Raw genomic sequence first — 19,920 nt, 5'->3', positions numbered from 1 at the left:
GATTTCACAATTTCACAACGGCTAATTTATTTCTATGTAAAAGGAAACCAGGAAGAATAGTCTTGTTTTCAATGATCTGAAGTACCACTGCCTTCAGCTATGATCATAGCTCCTTTTTTAGGCAAAGATACACCGATTTCAGGCCACAAAACTTAAATGGGAAACTTAATTTCTTATTTTGGGAACTACTTGGTTTGAAAGAGTTCAGTCTTCAGGGTGTCTACTGCTCAAATGTATCTTCTACACAAAGTCAAGTGCATGCACAGAATCCACACAACATTAAAGTCTAGTCCAGTAGATAAAACTATCCAATCTGAGTAAACTCCATATGCAAATAATTGCTTATCTTTGTATGCATTAAGCATTATTTTTATTAGAATTGAACATGCTCTAATTGCTTAAAGAAAACAGATACATGCTACTCTATCTTAAGAGGGCAAAAACATCATAAGAAGAATTAAAACTCCCAGTAGTTATAATTTTCAAATGCATTGTGGAAATTAAGTATGGAGAGATACTGTGTATTTGATGCAACGCGATTGCTTGATCAAACTACTATAAAAATAAAACAATTAAAAATTAATTTTCAGTTGTACTGAAAATACAGCAAAACCCAGTTCTCTCTTGCATAAAATCAGATGAGAAATGCAACAAAACAGAGAAAACAATTAATGTTTTTACCTTGCTGAGTTCAGACCTAAGATGTGCACCAAGTAGCAGTATCTTAAACAAAAGTTTATTTATTCCTCTTGTTCCTACACACTACAAGCAATCTTTTAATTACTCTAACTGCAAGATCTCCTTCTGTGCTAAATCATTTTACAGTGAAACCACCTTTTGTGCAGCAATAAGTCAGGTTTTACAATCACTCGCATGATTAATAATTGCTGAAGCTACTCAAATGGAAGTAACACTGCTCTGATCAGCAAACTCAAATAGCTTCTTTTACTCGAAAGGAAGAAAAATGTAAGCAGTGTAGTGTCTCGCTTCTTGGCGTCCTTTAGCGGTCGGAAAAGCAGGACCATACTGAACTGGCATCTGTTTTTGAAAAAAGGCAGGAAGCAATCAGTGGTTTGGGACACTACATTTTCAGCATGAAGGAAGGGGCAAACAGGGACAAAACTTACTGCTGGTGAGCAGGAGTGGCATTATGCCTGTGGGGAGTTTTTGTTGTGGAGGTTGTTTGTTTGCGGGGCTTTTCTCGCATAACATGCGAAGAGGCAACAAAAGGCCTGGTAAAGAGCTTGGAACAGACGAGTGAGCTCTCTTGTATTAACTCACCCATGGGTTTAATCAGTGGGGGGTTGTGAGGCAAAAATCCTGACTGTGTATGAATTTATGAATGTAAGTACAGCATTAATAGATGCATAGTGCCAAAGCAATACTAGTCTGTAGAGAGACTGTAGATCAATTTTTCATTTGAATTGGAAACTGATGATAAAGAATATCTTCTTTAATAGTGTACTGCAGATTTGTTTTCTGAAGCAGAGACAAAACATTTAGAGTGCCAATCCCCCTTAAGCAGAAACCTCACCTTGTACTTTTCCTTTGCCTTAAATAACCGTTTTGTAGCCATTTCTCCCAGAAATAAATGCCTCCTTCACCCTCTCCATTCCAGTACGCCACTAGAAGGGAAAAAGTACAAATCTGTTTCCTTACTTCTTATTTTCCTCAGTGCTTACTTCCAGAGAACAACTGGGTGAAAGCTGAAAACCCCCAGCATTTTTACCAACACTTTGATCCTTTCCCAAAAGCTGTGTTTAACTGGGTTTTCCAAGCCCTTCTGAGAATAAAGGCTATTTTTTAAATACATATTGGTCCCATGACGTATGTATCAGTGTACAGTGAGACGGGTGATGTGGAAAGTCATATAGTAACTTGATCTTCTTTCACTGTCTCCCTAGGTTTTTTTTCTCACTCTTCTAGTATCATGTAAATCCCCACCTGAATACAAAATAAAAATCCAGAAACAAAAATGTGAAACTGCTGTCACAGAAGCTAGCAGGAATAAGCTACAAACAAATACCTGCCGAGCCAGCACAGCTCAGCTCCTTTTATCACACTCAGTCTTACTATTTAAGAAAGGGTGACATTATTTAATTTCTCTCACACACACACACACAAAATCTCTTCTCGTTTCTTCTTTTCATGAATGCTCATGTGCCTGACAATAATTCAAGAATAAAATTTAAGTTGGCATAGGAATATCATAAGCATTTTAGGCATTGCTATAAAAGTACCATATTTTGTCCCACATGAATCTCAAGAATAAACTCTACACTCTGAAAGTCTAAACCTTATTCGCCATGGCAAGCAAAATCTTACCAACATTCTTTCAACGACTGTATGTACAAGCTCTACAAGAACAATATGGTGGCCAGGTGAGTAGAATTATGCTAGAAATTACTGGTGTATATGACCAACATATATATATTTTTATTTTTTTCTTGAAGCTGTAAAAAAGATGTTTGTTTCATAATGCTCATAGAGCAGAAAAACATTATGGAAGAGATTCCTGGGGTTTGGTGGTTGAGACTGAACTACAGTCTCTAAATCTAATATTTGCATGAATTAACTTGGGAAACAATTCTCTGTATCAGAGAGGAAGCACACTGAACCAGTACACCAGAAGTTGTAAAGCCCCAGAGCAGAAGCATTAGTTAGTTTTTCAGGAAAGCAGTTGCCTGTGTGGTGGCAGAGAGAAAAATCTGTCTGTGTGGCCTCAGCCTCCCATATGTGCTGCATCCTGCAATACAGTTAAGAAACAACAATACAAAACTTCTCATATTTGCTTGTACAACTTTATACAACACATCAGGGAAAACACAGAATTTAATTTTCATTCCATTTCCAAATTCATTAAGATCTTGTTTGTCAACTGCAAAAACATTACTATGCCCAGTGATCAAAAAGGTCACTACAGGACAGCATCGTATCCTGATGAAAACTCTATAGAAACTTTCTAAAAAGGAAACAAAGTTCAGGTCAGGACTTTTGAATTTTTAGCTCGCCCAGGTAGTCTCATGTTCATGAAAAAAGTACAAGCGTATATCAACATTTCACTCATTTGCCATTGGCATAAATATTGGGTTGATTTTTCTCATGTAAGATATTTTAAGCATGAAATGAAAGGGTTTCTAATGAAGTACAACTGCTTGTGACACCGAAGTGAAGAAATGGAAAAGTGAAGTTATGATCAAATGGTAAATAATTTAGGCGCCTCCTAACAGCTCCTTTGTAAATACTACTTTGTGGAAATACCATAAATACTTCTAACAAAGGTTCCCTTTTTGGTTGACATTGCCTTCATCCATCATACTCTAAAAGGCAGAACTCTTGAGATGATTAAGAAATTTGTTTGCAGCCCATCTAGGAGTATCCTCTCTAAAAAGCTTTTCAACATTACTTTCTGTTAATCAGATTTACCTTTTAGAGTTGCTAATTTTTGCTCATTCTCTCAAAAAAAAAAAATATCAAAAAATCTAAGTCCTTAGAGCTGCTGTAAGATCGACCTAATAATAAAATCTCTCAGCACTTAGTTCAGGTCAAAGCATATGTACAGAACGATGCCATGTTTGTGAAGAACTCAATTCCCGTTTATAATATAAACCAGGAGCCTACACTAGACTCCACGGCGCAGCAGTATTTGAGCAATCCACTGTCGACAGCGCTCATTCCCAAACCCCTGAGACAGAAACATCTCCTCTGCTGAACTGTGTTTGCACATTGTCTGAACAACGATTCATAGACTATTTAAAATCTTCCTTTTCAGGTATGTGCTCACAGTACGTGTTTGTTTCTTTCCCTTGTTCTTTTGCAGGGGAAGGAGGGAAGCCCTTTCACCAGCTGCCTTATCCAGCAGTTCTGCAGTAACCCCCCCTTCAACAACAAGTGAGGAAAAGTACACTGCTTTGGTTTATGAAGTGTGTTTTATAAAGACATCTTAGAGAAAAGAACACTAAATGTGTGAGGGAAATGAATCTGGCTCTGAGAAAACAGCTCCGAGCAACACAGTTTGCTTCCCAGCAAATTCAGGCTTAATGCTCATGAATTATTAAGTTACCACATTGGCTAGAAGCCCCAGGGGAGGATTACAGAGCTTACAGTAAGACTGTTACTGCAAACACTGGGTCTCCATAGAAACAGAAAATAGTGAAAATAACTACCTGTCATTTCTTTCTAGCCCACTACAGTAAAAAACAACCACAATGTTAAAAACATTATTAAAGCTTGCAGGAGAAAGGTAGCTAAGCACCAATTACATTCTCCTTGGGTTCTCATGAGTTTGCCACACCTGAACATTTGACACTGTCATTAGTATTTTTTTGTTTTTACACCATGAAAGGTACATATTTCTCCTCCTGAAAGGAATCCTCTCCATTAGTTAGGAAAAGTTTCTATTTCCCAGAAAAGAGACCTCAGCCATACAGCGTGATCCCCGAGTCCCTGTCACTGACTGTAATTTCACCTAGTTAAAAGAAAGGCAGACCAACCCTGCCAGGCAGTACACACAAAATGATTTGAACACAACTGTAGGGAAGACTTCTAATTTTGGATTACATGTGTTTTATTGAATAAGTATTTTATCACCATTTCTAACTTGGGAGAAGCTAATAGTTCTGAGGTCTAATACAGCAATTGTTTCCTTGGCTTCTTGCACTATAAACCACGTATCTCTTACTTGGCTTTGCACATGACAATTTTGGTCAGTGACACAGAACTGGGTTTTGACAGTGAATTTTGCAACACCAAGAGCTCAAGTATGAAAAATTGCATTTGTCACACTGGGCCTTCCCACAGACAGAAAATTACTTGTAATAGCCCTCTCTGAGCTGTATCGCTGCCTAGTGGCACATCGTATCTGATCCCCAAAAGAAAAAATGTTTTTTGGGAGGGAGGTGGTGAGAAGCATAAAACTGATTTTTGTAAAAGCTTCCATTTTGTAATAGTTCTGTGCTAGTAATTTTATAGGAAAGAATTAACATCTCTAATAGCACCACTTACTGCTCTACAACAACTTTAATAGATAAATCCAGATAGTAATAGCTTCTTCAAAATATATACTATTAACAGCAAAGGAGAGAAATAGGAAAACCAAGCAAATGAGGATTTGGGAAAGGGCACTGAAGTCATATGAAGCAAACTGTTAGAGAAAACGAAAAGGTGTTATTCTTCCTTTGCCTTTTAAAAAAAAAAAAAAGTACACACCTACATATACAAAAAAACTCCTTCTAAAATACTCCATAGGTTACATCTGTCTCCAGTGATGGTCAATCTTGTATTTTCTAAAAGCCATATAATACCTCAGAAAGGCTCTTTGTCCTCTGCCATAAGTGTGCAGTAGACTTCAAAGTCCCACAGATTTTCCACGCTAACAAGCGTGACTAGAACAAGGCCCACTGCTATGGAGAGCAATACTCCTTAACGCGTGCTTACTGGATGATGGTTTTAAGGAGTTCATCCTGAGCAGGATCAAGAACTGATAGCCTCCTTGTTATTACTGTTATGGATTATCCATTGCACAAAAGTAAACCAAATACCCTCCCTGAAATACTAAGAACACAATCAAGTGAATTATAGGAAGAATTGATGGAGGATTAGCTATCCAAACAGATCAGACTGTTAGAAAAGAGGTAAAAACTAGACAAAATTGACTTTTTTTTTTCATGACTAAGCAGAAGAAAAACCTCATTAGTTGCTAAATCTAATCCCTAGGAAAAATCTCTGCTTATTAAAGAAACAATTCTGAATGACACTGAGTTATTTTTTCCCAGTAGACAAATGATACTGACGTGAGATAAGTATGAGAAGGCTGCTATAAAAAAACCTAACAAATGGCAAGTTTACCATGCAATCACATAATAAAAGTAAAATGTAATTTTCTGCTTCCTAACATAGCAACTGGCAATAGTGGAACATGATAATATTTTAAAGTAATTGACAGGAGATAAATATACAGACATTGTCCCTGCACTCCCAGAGCTATTACCCAAAGAGAGAAGCAATGTAGAAAACAAGGGATCCTAAGGTCAGTTCCGCACTGGGGGAGGACGCAGTCAGGCTTTTTTGCCACAGCTCTTCATGTGGAACTTTCCACATCAACTAACTTCATCTCTTTGTCAGCTAATCAGTCTCAACCATATTCATCCAGTCAGCCAGCCTGCCTCCCCTCCCCCTGGCCCTATTAACGTCCATCATCTTCCTGGCTATTCTTGGCTTGCCCCGTCTCTGTCTCTCAATCCCTTTGCCACTCTCAGCTGCTCAGCTTCCCTCTCCCCAAGCAGCAGCTGATTTCCAGAACACGTATGGTTTCCACACCTCTGGTTCGGAGCACACAGAGCTGCTCTGTCTGGACTTCTTCTCCCGTTAAGCATGCTGAGCCTGGCTATCAAAGCTTTGAGAGGACTTGGACCCCTACGCAGATAGAATGGGGGAAAATTTGCTATCACGTTTTCAGATGTTTGCTTAGTGTTTAAAATGAAAAGTTCCAGACAATGATAACTGTTTAGATCAAGAGGTGTTATAAGAAAATTATTCAAGACAACAAGTGCTAACATAATGCAATTTTAGCTCCACTGTTCCTGCTAACATTTTTGAGCAGCTGATACACATTCCTATTCACAGTTTAAAAGTCAAGAAAATATAACTAAATGATGATGAGAACCACAGAGCTAACTGTTACCAATAACTACAGAAAGAGACGAAGGATTCCTCTCAAATTTGTCAAGGTTGCCTTCAGCAACTTGGTATACAGATTTGTATACTGACATCTGAAGTAGGATATTGTGTCAGAGGAATCTCCTGCTCTTGAAAAAGTGAAAATTAATTCCCCTACAAATTCATAATTTCTAAATCCAGTATTTCAAGGCAGAGACTTTCACTCTATGTTATCTAAACACTGTCACAAGCATTTTCTTTTTACACCCCTCCCCACTCCCCTCAAAGGCAGTATCATGACCTCTATCAATTCAGTAACAACTATGAAAAATAATGGAATTTTAGAGATACTAAAAAAGGACAAGATCCTACAAAGTGAGCATTAAGCTTGAGAAAACGCTTCCTTTTCTATTATACTCTAACACTCGTCAAATCAAAACCACTTTAATCATGGATTGGAAGTTAACCTGCTAAGAATGTCAAGGAGATCATGTATTTAAAATAATCATTGTGTCCTCTAATATTTTTATGCCTTTAATATCTTAAACTTTTATATATCTGTCTGATAACTTTTATCAGGTAAAAAAATCTGGCTGAAAAATGTCTCAAGATCATTAGATGAGTTACAAATGGGAAATCATGATGTAAATTACTTCTGCAGTTACCACCCAGACACAACTGCAGAGCAGCATTAACAACAAAACATTGCCACTTAATATTGTTTGATTCAGGCTTGATGATGCTTTGCTGGATGACTTCACAATAGATAAATTCATCTACCATGATATAGATCAACAACATTTTTTTAATTCCGTAATTATATTTCCAAAATTCACTTCTCCAAGAGCCGCTTTGTCAGTGGTGCTAAATTCCTAAGACAGAAGGTGTGATAGACCGTACTACTCATGTTCTCTCCAACATGTACCCGCAAATTCAGAATTTTTCCATTAGAAACAGCATTAAAGATCAATGTCATATTTTCTCTCATTTTGTCTAAAGCTTTTCATTTTTAACATAGAAAGAGATGTTTCAAAATTACCAAATTCCTAGCACTGTGTTGAAAACTGGCAGCTCCATAGAAGATACGCTTCTATATCTCTAGTATTTTAAAATCACTGTGGGTCTCCGCTTTCTCACATTTGTGCACGTGTCATACCTAGCCATCCGCTAAGAGTGGATTACAATTTCATCCTTCAGTGAGAAGGAAAAGAATGTGAAAAGGTATCTCAACAAAACACAATTAGATGCTTCATAAAGGGCTAAAAGCTAACCTTGTTAATATCTCCACATACTCTGAGGTAAGAGTCAAAGAAGGAAGAGAGTGGGGTAATGAAACTGGCTTCATGAACCTTAGAAGATTTTATTTTTAAAAAAAGAAAAACAACTTTGTCTTTAATGCACCTAACCAATAAATGCTGAATTACACCAGGAAAGCTACAAGCAGTTACACAAGCAGACACGTGCTTCTCCACCCTGTATCTTACTGCCCTAGGCTAACCAAAACAGCCTGGAATCTGGAATTCTAAGGTAAGAACCTTTGCAGGGAAAATAATTTGCCAACTTATCTTTTCCTAATTGCAATCTCTAGTCAAGATCAGCTTACATTATGACGCTGCTAGGAATCTACCACCTGATATAATACAGTAGAAAAGACTTCTATCTAACAGATTAATTTTAAGAGCACATGGGATCATTACAGTAATTCAATCTTGTCTATTACCACAGACCACACAGCATTTATGTCAATATATACCTTTGGGTTTATTTGTTTGTTTTAAGGAGGGAGAGGGCGGAGGCAAGGCAGATGTTTGGCTTATAAAAATACATTATTTTGTGTTGTTTTTTTTTTAATTCCATACCTTCTGATTGGTTTTTGTATGAGTATTTGCTGTCTCCCATCTTATATCAGAGGGCCAACAATTTATGTGCAGGATGCCTATCAGGACACCAACCTACAGTGCAGGGAAGTGCTGGAGTCACCGTGCCTGGAGGTATTTAAAGAACATGTAAATGTGATGCTCAGGGACGTGGTTTAGTGTCGGACCTGGCATTGCTTGGTTAACAGCTGGACTCAACTACCTTAAAGACCTTTTGCAACCTTACTTGTTCTATTGCTCTATTCTAAGTGAGAGAACAAAGTATATTGTCAGAGTACACAGCATTTCAATATAAAATTTTGGACAGGCATCTTGCATTACAGCAAACATCACCAGCAAATCTTACCCTGCTCTCCCCATAACTGAAAACCCAAGCACACCAGCTCTAGTCATGTCTACATGTATCAAGTAGTAAGAAAAAAATAAATCAAAATTACATGGTACATACTCACTGTGTAAGGTTAGAGTTATGCAGAATACTGCCATTTTAGATAAAGCCCTAAGGCACAATTTAGTATAGAGTAAAAAAAACCAAAGGTGTGAAACACTAATCGGTCCAAGTTAATAACCTCCCAAATTATTACTACACTGTAACTGTGTCTTTCCTACGTCCCTCCCTCATTGCAGCACTTCACACTCCCACAGATTGGCTCTCATGAATGATTTTAATTCCATTACTCTCTTATTTTTAAGAGGTGAGAGAAACAAAAAAGTATTTAATTTTCCAAATAAAATTAATTTAAATGATAATCAGAGGAATAAATTCTAGTAATCCCATCTGGATGTTTTTTATACTGACAACAAAGAGAAAGAAAAAAGATCTAACTAAACCCCATGAATTTAACTTAACAGTAAATTATTTCAGGATGGATGCCTGCAAAAAGAAATGAAAGGAATGGTTTGAGAAAAGCAAAATAAACTAAGAAATGTTGACAGGTGAAAATGTTGGATATTTGATTAGGCCCTGGTAATAATAAGGAACTATGAAAAAACCCCATGTGGGTAGAATATCATGCTCTGCACCACTGCACTCGAAGAGGCATTATGGAAATGCAACCCCTCAGAAAAAGTGGAGAATTTAGATACACGAGAACTAGTCATAGCTTTCAAAGTCAGTTACATGCAGCATCTTTCCTCTCATTTCATTGTACTGAAAGAGAAATGGGTCATTATTATACAGATTTTTATATGTCCCTTAAACCTCATCATCACCTATTCAACCATTTCATAAAAAATGTCCCATGCATTAAGAATCTTAGAAGTCCAGCTAGGAAGTATTTTAGCAGAAGGAATTTGTGGTTCAGCATTTGCAGGCGCATTTATTTCTCTGCTTAAGTCTTTCCCTCATCTCAAAGTGACAGCATTCACAAATTCCCTCACAGTGCCTCGGCACTACAGAACTCACACACAAAATCATACCGAGACACACACAGGACACAAGATCTACCTGATGCATCTGTGTGCATCCTCGCAGGAACAGGCAGCAGTCCTCACCAACACGGAACAACCGCCTCTTTTTTTCCCCCAGTTTTATATCCTCTCACTCTTTTTCTTATCTTTCTGTTATTTGGACAGGCCTCATATAAGATACATCAATTACAGGATTCCAAAAAAAAACCCAACAAAAAACAACACCAAACCAACTTTTATTTGATAAGCATCCTTCCAGTTGCATTTCAGTAGAAGATACACCCACCTTATTCTGCCTTCTCTATGGCATTGAAAACAAGTTCCAAGGCACATTTAGCAGCTAGAAAACAAAAGGATCACTGAAAATCAGTGCCTTTTGTAATTTTATTTGATTGTTCTTATTTAATAATGACACATATTAGAACAAACTCAGTTTTGTTGGATAGTGGCACAGATAGGCTTCCAGCTCAGCTACAGACACCTGGATCCAAACTCTTAATCTTCAGAAGAATTCTCATGTATCAAGTCACAAAACAACAGAGGCATGAAGACTGCTTGATGATTATTTCAGGATTCAGTGTATCCTAAGGATTCCTAACTGGAAAAAAAATGTGCAGGAGGAAAAATTTACAAACCTAAACTTGTCTTTTTATGTGACAAAATAAGGAGTTGGATGTAACGCAAATTCCCTAACGACCTTTGAGTGCATACTTACCACAAAACTTTGGTCTTCCAGAAGAAGAAACTTCTTCCCAATTCCCATTTGCATAGCTTCTTTGGATGAACGCTCTCTTCCCTCTGCATACCCTAATAACAAACTGCTGAGGAACCAGCCAGCCACTAAAATGCCACAGCACTCTGTGTTTTAGTATCTGCCACACCTTTGAATAAGACATGTTTGGATTTTGATCACTAACAATCATTTTTACCTGGACGGAATTTATGGATAGAATAAGATGCTTACTTAAAAGCACCTGCAGTACTGAGAAAGTATTGCATCTACTGTATCACATTTTTATTCCCACCCCCACCCTCAACCTCCCCAAACTTCAAGCTTAAGGGAGCTTTCTCAAATGTTTCCTGGGGCACTAAAAGATAATGTGGGGAAGAGTGTATTATTGTACTTCCCATCCTTCACATTTCCTCCAGTAACTTTTCCAGTGAATATTTTCATTAACTTTAAAATTTTCTATTTTTAGGTTTCATGTCTGTAACACAGGCTTTTTAGATACCCTGTATATTTACCGTTTCTCAGAATATAACTGTATCATCCTCTTAACGAGATGTGCTAGGAGCATCATACAGAGAAACACTATAATAGCACAGAGTAGAAGGGAAAGTAGGTCTTGAACTGATTAACATATACCTAGCCATTTGTTCGGTGTGACCGCTTCTGGGTAACCTTGTTATATACGAATTGAAGAAAAAGAATGAAATATTCTGAAAAATTGCTAAGGAATTCCTCTGTTTCTTTGTTTCCAAAAACAAAACAAAGATAATACCATTAAGAGGTTGCAAAAATAGTTACACAGAGTTTTGAATTTGACAGAATGGAATAATAAGTGTTAATAACAACAAAAAAATGGGTTATATAAGTAAAAAGGTAAAAATACAATGTGCACTATGGTGTTCACTGCAGAGTATGTGGTCTTGTAAGTGAAGAGCTGGTTATAAGGTAGACAGCACAAGAACGGCAAATTAGGAGAAACTAAACTTCTGGGTACTGCACAATGCAAGCCAAACAACATACTTTCCATGTGTTTTTTTGTGCACGTATTACAAAAAAACCATCATTGATAACACAAAACTTAAGAGGTTTACTACCATGTCACTACAAACGCGCTTACCTCCCAATCTCCGCTGTAAATTTACATCTACAAATACGTGCAGCCACCTGTCCCTACCACTGCAATCGTTTAAGCTGAAAACATTCATTACTTAGAAGAGTCACTGTTCTTAGCTGCCTCTTCCTGACACCACATGAGGTACTGCCCCAGCGAGTGCCTGGACCACTTTCCTTTGCTTTCCATTTGGGGTGAACATCCCTACAGAAGCCGTGTGTGTGTATCTTTCTCTCCCACCCTACGCTGAACTCCAGCTGAGCTACCACTTTGCTAATTCTATCTCTGCATGGCCAGGCAGTTTCTTATTTCTCTCAGGTAACCAACTAATCGCGTGCATCTGCTCACCTGTCTGCATGTCAGAACAGACCATCTGTGTACTTCGCAGAAGGCAACACCAAGATAATATGACAGCCAGAAAAGACACTATGCAGAAACAAACACACAAACAAACACACAAACAAACCCACCCCCTAGGTAGCGGTGCTTTCTGACCCAAGAGCCCAGATGAAGGATCATAAGGCCTTTTCATAACATTATCTATTAAAGAGAGGAGAGCACCATGAAATGTATGCCTTCTACAGACACTCTAGAGAAATTCTGGTCTCACAACAGAAAGGTACACATGGATGTCCTCTGTCAAAGGCATCAACACCACCATGGATATTTATCCCATCTTCCAAAACCTCCAGTCACGAGGAGTCTTTATTGCACGGGGCCATGGTACAGACACTCTCTGTAGGCAGATGGAGGAGTTAAAAGCAAAAATACGCATGATACTATTTTCTGTGCAGTATTACTGATTGGGCCCCAGTTTTTCAAACTCAATCACATCAGAATTTCTTTTTTATTCTATTCACGCTCCACAACTAAGGATATTTATAGCCAAGGAAGTTTTAAATCCCACTGGAGCAAGATAGGGTAACTGGTAAATTAGAGTTAGCAATATCTATTCTGGTTTAAGATGCAGGCAAAAACCCCCACCTGTACATGTTTAAACATAAACCTTACAAAGAAAAAAATCATACTGAAATGTATTTATCCTCTTTCATACTGACTGGATTCTTCAAGCTTATTTTCAGAAGAAAATTATATGCTTTTGAATGTGTAATTTTTGAAGTTACACATAATTTTATGCATTTCTGTTGTAAAGACAGCTAAAACCCCACTGCTTTACTCACTTTATTTCTATCCACCAAAATAATGATGCAAAAATGTTCTTAGAAGAAAAAAAATAAAAAAATCTTATTCATTGCATCCTTCCAGAAGAGGTAACACTCTGGATCACTTTTTCCACCAGTATTCCAGTCTCTTTACAGTAGTTTCATCCAGTCTGTATCTTCCAGCTTTACCACATCAAGTTCAATGCTTCTCTTCTGTTGAGGCATGAGGTACATTCCCATACAATGGAATAAACTTACTTGGTTTTGATGTGACTTGTGCTTGACAAATCTATGTTGACTTTTACTTATCCTCTTGTTAGCTTCTAAGTGCTAATAAATAGTTTATTTGTTTCAGAAATTTTGGCATTTGTCATCTGAATGCAGTTGACCTTCTTAGTGAGGCTGAGGCAAAACAGCTCTTAAAGACTTCAGCTATCATGGTAGCATCTCCTGATAGCTTAATGTTCCCTTTTATCTGTTCAGTTATTTCTTGATTTTGTAAAAAAAAAAATAATTTTGCTGCTAAAGCATTACAGAATTATTCTTTTTTTTTGTCCTGGATGTCCTTTGCTAATTGCATTTTTTTTCTACAAGTTTCTGTCTCTTCCCATCCCTGTTTGTGCAATTTCAGTAGCTTCTCCTTTTTTATATATTTCCTTCCAGACTCCATTTCACACAAGAATACGCGATGCAGATTTTCTGTTATTGCCATATATTTAATCTTCCCTTGAAATAATTTGCTTTTCTGCTTGTCAGTATTATTTTTAAGGAACTGCAAGTCTCAAATTTCTTTGCTCCACATCAGCTTACCCATCTTCATATTCAAGTTCACCACCTTTACCTTAACATTTTCTCTCCTTTCCTAGTTACTGTGAACTCTGTCATTCCACGATCATTCATCCCGAAGTACTTCTCACAATGGGGCTGTTCTTCCCCATTGGCTGTAACCAAAATTAGATTAATTTTCTCATTGCTTTCCACTAACTTCCACATGGAAAACAAACTGAGGTATTATTCTTGTAGGTAAAAATACAGGACAGTTTTTGCAACAAAAAGTCCCAAATACTCTAAAACCTACAAACACACTTTCATCCCTTTTGGCCCGAGCCATTACCTAATACTCAGATTGACAGGTTGTTTCTGTTGTTGGCCGAAACAAGTTATTGAGGTAGACATTTATTAATCCAGTTCTATTTACTTCCAAGTATTTATCTTCTATAATTCTGTCGCAAGTAAAAAATTCAGTCACTTTTTCCTTTTTTTATGTCTAGGCCTTACCCATCCGGTAACAGCACTGTTATGTTTTCTCTCCACATCTCCCCACTGTCATCTTTCGTCTGCTTCTCATTTTTAGACAGCACAAACCATTAAACGCGGCACAGTACCGTATCCGTATGCAGAACTTGGGAATACACCTCAAATTGTATTTCAGCCGCTGCTCCGGCCTTCTGATTGCTAACCCATAACTGGCACACGCTATTACTCCAGCTCTTGAAAAACAGCAGAACTTCACCTGACTGTGAAATCACTGCTGCTACCAACAGGTTCAATGAGGTTTGTAATCTACTCTATGTCCAAAGCACTAACACTGAAAGCCAGTCAACCTCCAGTGTGAGCTGTTTGGCTAACAAACTTATCAACCTCCAAACCATTTCAGAAAAGTCAATTTGTCCTTTTCATTTGGAATGCAGTGTGCAGAGCTTTGCTTGTTTTTCTACCTTAATGTACTATTTCCTGAGGCATACAGGAGAGGAAAGAAACTTAATCTTTTAAAGCAGATAAAAAAACATCCTTCTAAATTTGCAGCAGTGTGTTCATCTGTTTTCTGATTTTAAGTTACTTTTCTAAAACAGGGCTCAGCCTCATTACACATTTCTTCCCCACCCCTCTTCGGAATATAAGAAAATGTAAAAATTATGCTGCAGCAGATCAGTGATACATAATATGAAGAGTTAAGTACTAAGAACTGTTTATTATTATTTCATATATGTATATCTATTTAAAAATCTGCCTGAACCACTTCTTGTACATTTTCTCATTGTAACTATGCTTTTCTTTTTTTGTCACTGGCAAAACCCCTCCTCTTAAGGCTTTCTCACTCAATGTTTACCTACTGTTCAAACTGCAGCCCAAGACAATTGATCTCCTCGGGAAGCAATTTCCCAGGTCTTCCACAGCCACGGCAGCAGCTTCCTCTTCCCTGTAGCTTTCCTCATCCAAATAATTTGGTATTTTACTGTCTTATAATATGACCTAATTAATTGTGAGTAATTTTGTTCTGATTTGATTTGCCATTTGCACCTTTTCCTCTTAAAAGCTCTCTTCTGTTAATTTTCTCAATAGATGAATTAGAGGCATGTCCTCCTAACTAAATCAAAACAAACATTTCTCAGCGGGGGTGAAATAAACATGATGTAGTATCAGATTTGATATTCTTGCCGTATTCTTCAAAACTATCTTGAAGTTACCTAACTGAATGCTGGCAGACACATATTTGGAGACACAATTAAGTCATTAGAGCTCTCTGATACAGATCACTTTTCTAGTGGGATGTATTCTGAAGAGCTAAAAAACTGCTACACTCTACTCTGAACTTTCTTGGATGAACATCAGTCACATAATAATGTTCTTCCAAAGAGAGTAAAGAACATTTTTGGGCTCCTTCCTCAGTTTGGAACAAACAATTTTAATTTGACGATAATTAGGACACTTTTGACCATGGTAGCAAACATGGTCTGTGCCAACCGTCAGGATGTGCCTTAATGAAAACTCACTAAAAGCCCACAGCCACACTCTACTTTCAATCAGACCAAACTACGCTCACTTAATTTCCAAGACACAATGCATACACTGCAATACTCTTCCACATATTCTGATGTTTTCAAAACACATTTGTAAAGGAAAAAATACAGTACATTCTGTATATACTAACATTAGTATCCATTATCTCAACGTACTGAGCACCGCAGTAGTCCAGCCCAGACCTAGGGATGAATATGAATAGTTTATATTGCTAACAACAGAATAATGAAAACAAGCTGTATTGTAAAGCGATTGTAAGGAGAGGAGCGGATGAGAGTTCAAGAGCCTCTTTTCAGCACTCAAGCACACAGTGGTTCTCTTTCCACAACAGCTGTACCGTGTGGCCCTGCCATTATTCGTATTTCTCAACCAGAGCCTTAACAAGGCAGCTACTCAACACTAAGACGTTCAGCAATGTGTGGAGGCCAAGTTAGAAACCCAAATAAAATACAACTCTTCAGTACCTTTAATATTTTTTTGTATGCCAAAACTAAACTTCACACGCCATGATTGCTGAAACTCTCAAGTACGCTTTGCAGGGCTGTGAACTTATGATTTCTGAGTTTTCTCTTTTCACAAGAATACCCCACATGTTTTTCTCCAATGTATTTGCTTGGTTCATGATTTTTTTTCCCTAGGAAGCTTTTTAGTTATTTGATACAGTCCTACCTGATCTGCTTGCCTTCTCGGACATCGTACAAAGAAAAAAAGACATCTGTGTCTTCTCCAATTGTATTGTAGGTGAAGCTCTTCAGACTTAGGAAGAAGTGATGAGGCACTGGCATACGGCAAGCTTCTCCATGACGCTGACGAATTGTATCCACCTAATTAAAAACAATAGGAATAATTTTTTGTTCTTGACAAATAAAAGACACATAACCAATTTAAAATTTTCAACTGAGATTCTGCCCTCCTTTCTCCACCAAGTATAAGTTTAATCTCAAATATATTCTACTTTAGAGATACATGTCAGATGAAGTTGTCTTCCTCTGGTTTTTCAACTTCTAATTCGAATAGTTTAAGAAACCATGATAACAAAGTAAATATAAGATATGCAGTTTATGCAAGAAATCTTAACAAAGGCTGAGAGCATGAGCAACCAATAAAGTCAAGCAGTAGAAGGGTTTATATTTTGACCCAGTATACCAAGACCTATTTACAACACAGAAAACTGGAGTGGAGAAAAAAAATTAGAAATGAAATTACTCTTTAATTCTCATAGCTCTTTATATCCCTTGCATGCTGATCTTAATAAAGACACTGCACGAATACCCTAAGCTCACTAGGCTCATCTACTCTGAATGCACAGACAAGTACATACTAAGAAAGAAAATCTCAACATTTTCAGACTTCTGACTCAGAACCCTACAAGCTAAAGAAATGGAGCTTAAAATTAATTTTGTTCTGGATTTTGAATTAAATCCAAGTAAATCCTCATCCTTTAAAGACAGGTACCTGTGGAAGCACAGCTCTCCTGTAAAGATTAGAGCCAGATTCCATGGCCAGGAAAGGATTACACTGCTGCAGAAAGGACATGTGAAACACTAAGCCACGTGTTAGCAGGTGGAAAGACGACTCATGTGGGCAGACTTGGGCTTTTGATATCACTACATAAGTTGATCTTTTAAGAGTAACAGTCAGAGCCAAGGAAAAGAGGCCTAAATGAAAGCTGAAGAAGAATCTGAGTCAGTTAATTACTTGGGGACATTCTGAGGAAGTGTTCTATGGGTAGGGACTTACCCAATAATCTCCATCACACCTTTACAAACATTACCAAACACTTAAAGACAACAATAACTATACGCAAGAGGATGTTTACCTGTGATGTGCTCTGCTGGACACTGTGTCTACTTGACAAATGCTGTGGAGACATAAAACAGTAAAATTTAATCCCTTTTGAAAGTAAGAAATATTTTTATCTGTGTCGCATCAGAACAGCAATTTTAAAATACGAATGCTCTAGATTAGTACCAACTTTTCTTGCCCCATTTTTCACAGTGTATCATCACTAAGACCACTAGCAAAAGGCTTTTCTCAGTGAAGCCATTTCTTAATCTAACTACTTGCATTTATAGGTGGTATTTACCTTTGCTTTTAACATAAATGGCTGTCACAAGCCAGACAGAATTTCCAACACTGCAAAAGCATTTCTTTTTTGAAAAGTCCATCACCCTGCAATGCATAATTGGTGTTCTCTTGCTAAACACAAGGACTCCTCACCAATAAGCTTCATTAACAGTGTGCTGCCTACGAAAATGTACATTTGTTAAAAACTACAGACATTTAGAAAGAAGGGTGGATTTTAGACTTTTTTTTAAGTTTTGCTCTGACCAGAAAATGATATCCTAATACATGGTTAAAGACTTTTAGAATTTCAGCTGACCAACGCCTGTAAAGAATCATCAGTATAAAGAGCTACATCTCAGAAACAGAACTCGGAGGATGATCCTGCATTTAAAGCCCTTTTATACTAGAGATGTTATAATCAGAAAATGGAATGCAAGTCTCACTCAACCAATTTAATCTCCAAAGGGAGATTTAAATACTAATCTAAATTGAAAAGGTTTCAGAGAGCTTTAAAAAAATGTATCATTAATGATTTTGCCATGCCTGTTCTACACATACTCATCTAACATTAGCATTTTCAACTGAAATACTAACATTAACACTACCACATCCTAATACACATTCTCTTCATTTGCCCCAGTCTCTATCCTTTTGTTAGACACCCAACATCTTATTCTGACCAAACATATAAACTCTGCAGCAGGACCAGCACTGACTGCTAATAATCTTGTAGCTTCAAAAGAGATGAAAGTAAAAGGTAGTCCACAATACATATTCAGCAATACTTTCTCTAAACTATGGCACTGTCTGTCACACAGGAAAAAAAAAAAAAAGACTTTTTACCACAAAAAGAGACATAATCTTCATTATGAGACTAAATCAAGAGGATATGAAGTTAAATGGCATATTTTGACATCTGTTTACATTCACCATTTTAAGAATGTCCTCTTTCACACTGTCAGCACAAGAAATAATGATCTCCAGCTCCATTGTTTGTCTAACTACTGCGCTGTTCTGAATGTTAAAACCCTCTAAATTTAGGTGGCTGAATTGCCATTTACTTTCTTTATTACCTGCAACCACTCAGAATCAGCTAGTGTAGAAAAGACCAGTTATTTAAATTGCTCAAGGTATCTTCTGACTAAAATTCACCTTGAAACGTGAGTAAGAAAGTGGGAGCTAAATTCAAGCAACAGAAATGAGAGGTGGTCTGAAGAGCTACAGTTCTCTCAGCCAATACAGCTGCTTAGTGAGAGCACATTTAGATAAACCTCTAACAGTGAGTGTTCAAAAAACAGGTTTTAAATTTTTCACAATTAAGATTTCATTAACTCTCTGCTTTTATGCTTCAGGACCACACTATTACAATACCGACCACAACCAGCTGAGTTAATTTTACGTGCCCTTGCCTCTGGCTAGGCAAAGTGCTCAAAGCTTTCATGCTCTCTTGGAAGCCATTTTTGGGTCCATAAAAGAGAGTGACTGAAAATAGGCAATATGGATTTACCAAGAGTATAAATCACGCTGAATCAATCTAATTGCCTTCTACGATAAAATGACTGGGCTTGTAGATGAGGGAAGACTACCGCCTGTTGTCTACCATGAGTTCAGCAAGGCCTTCACCACAGTCTTCCACAGCATCCTTGTACTCAAGTTGTAAAGTTACACCTGGATGGGTAAACTAATTATACTGGTAAAAATCCCCACAACAAACAGCTGGATTGTCAGGCTCAGAAGGTATGGTTGATGACATGTATTCTTCTGAGGTCTATCCAGACACTGATGCAATCTAACAAGTTCATGGATGATCCTAAATTGGGGGCAGCGGTCAATGCACACAAGGAGGAGGCCTCCATTCAGAAGGACCTAAGCAACCCAGAGGAACTGGTTAAAAGGAACCTTATGAATTACAGCAAGGGCAAATACAACAAGTCCTGCACCTGGGACAGGCTACTTCTTCCATGGTATACGCTGCAAATTGACTGGCAGGGTCCTGCTAAACAGAAGGCCAAACCTAAGTCAGGAGAGCACTCTGGCAACAAGGAGTTCAACAAGTCACTGTTTCTACTACCAGGAATAGCCGCTAGATTGAGAATAGCATTT

At 37.6% G+C, this 19,920-nt stretch overlaps 1 protein-coding gene across 1 annotated transcript in view; it reads right to left on the bottom strand.

The window, feature by feature from the left end:
• Nucleotides 1–19,920, bottom strand: part of DOCK3 (dedicator of cytokinesis 3) — a gene marked incomplete at its 5' end in the record, with an annotated part of 160,559 nt that overhangs the window by 100,838 nt on the left and 39,801 nt on the right. The window contains 2 exon segments of the mRNA XM_009870815.1: nucleotides 16,420–16,574; nucleotides 17,570–17,611. Coding sequence (XP_009869117.1) covers nucleotides 16,420–16,574; nucleotides 17,570–17,611 — 197 coding nt within the window.

The sequence above is a fragment of the Apaloderma vittatum genome, unplaced genomic scaffold (genome assembly GCF_000703405.1).
Source record: "Apaloderma vittatum isolate BGI_N311 unplaced genomic scaffold, ASM70340v1 scaffold5356, whole genome shotgun sequence".
Classification (NCBI taxonomy): domain Eukaryota; kingdom Metazoa; phylum Chordata; class Aves; order Trogoniformes; family Trogonidae; genus Apaloderma; species Apaloderma vittatum.
Note: the sequence above shows the minus strand (reverse complement) of the source record. Positions and strands in the feature narration are given on the sequence as shown.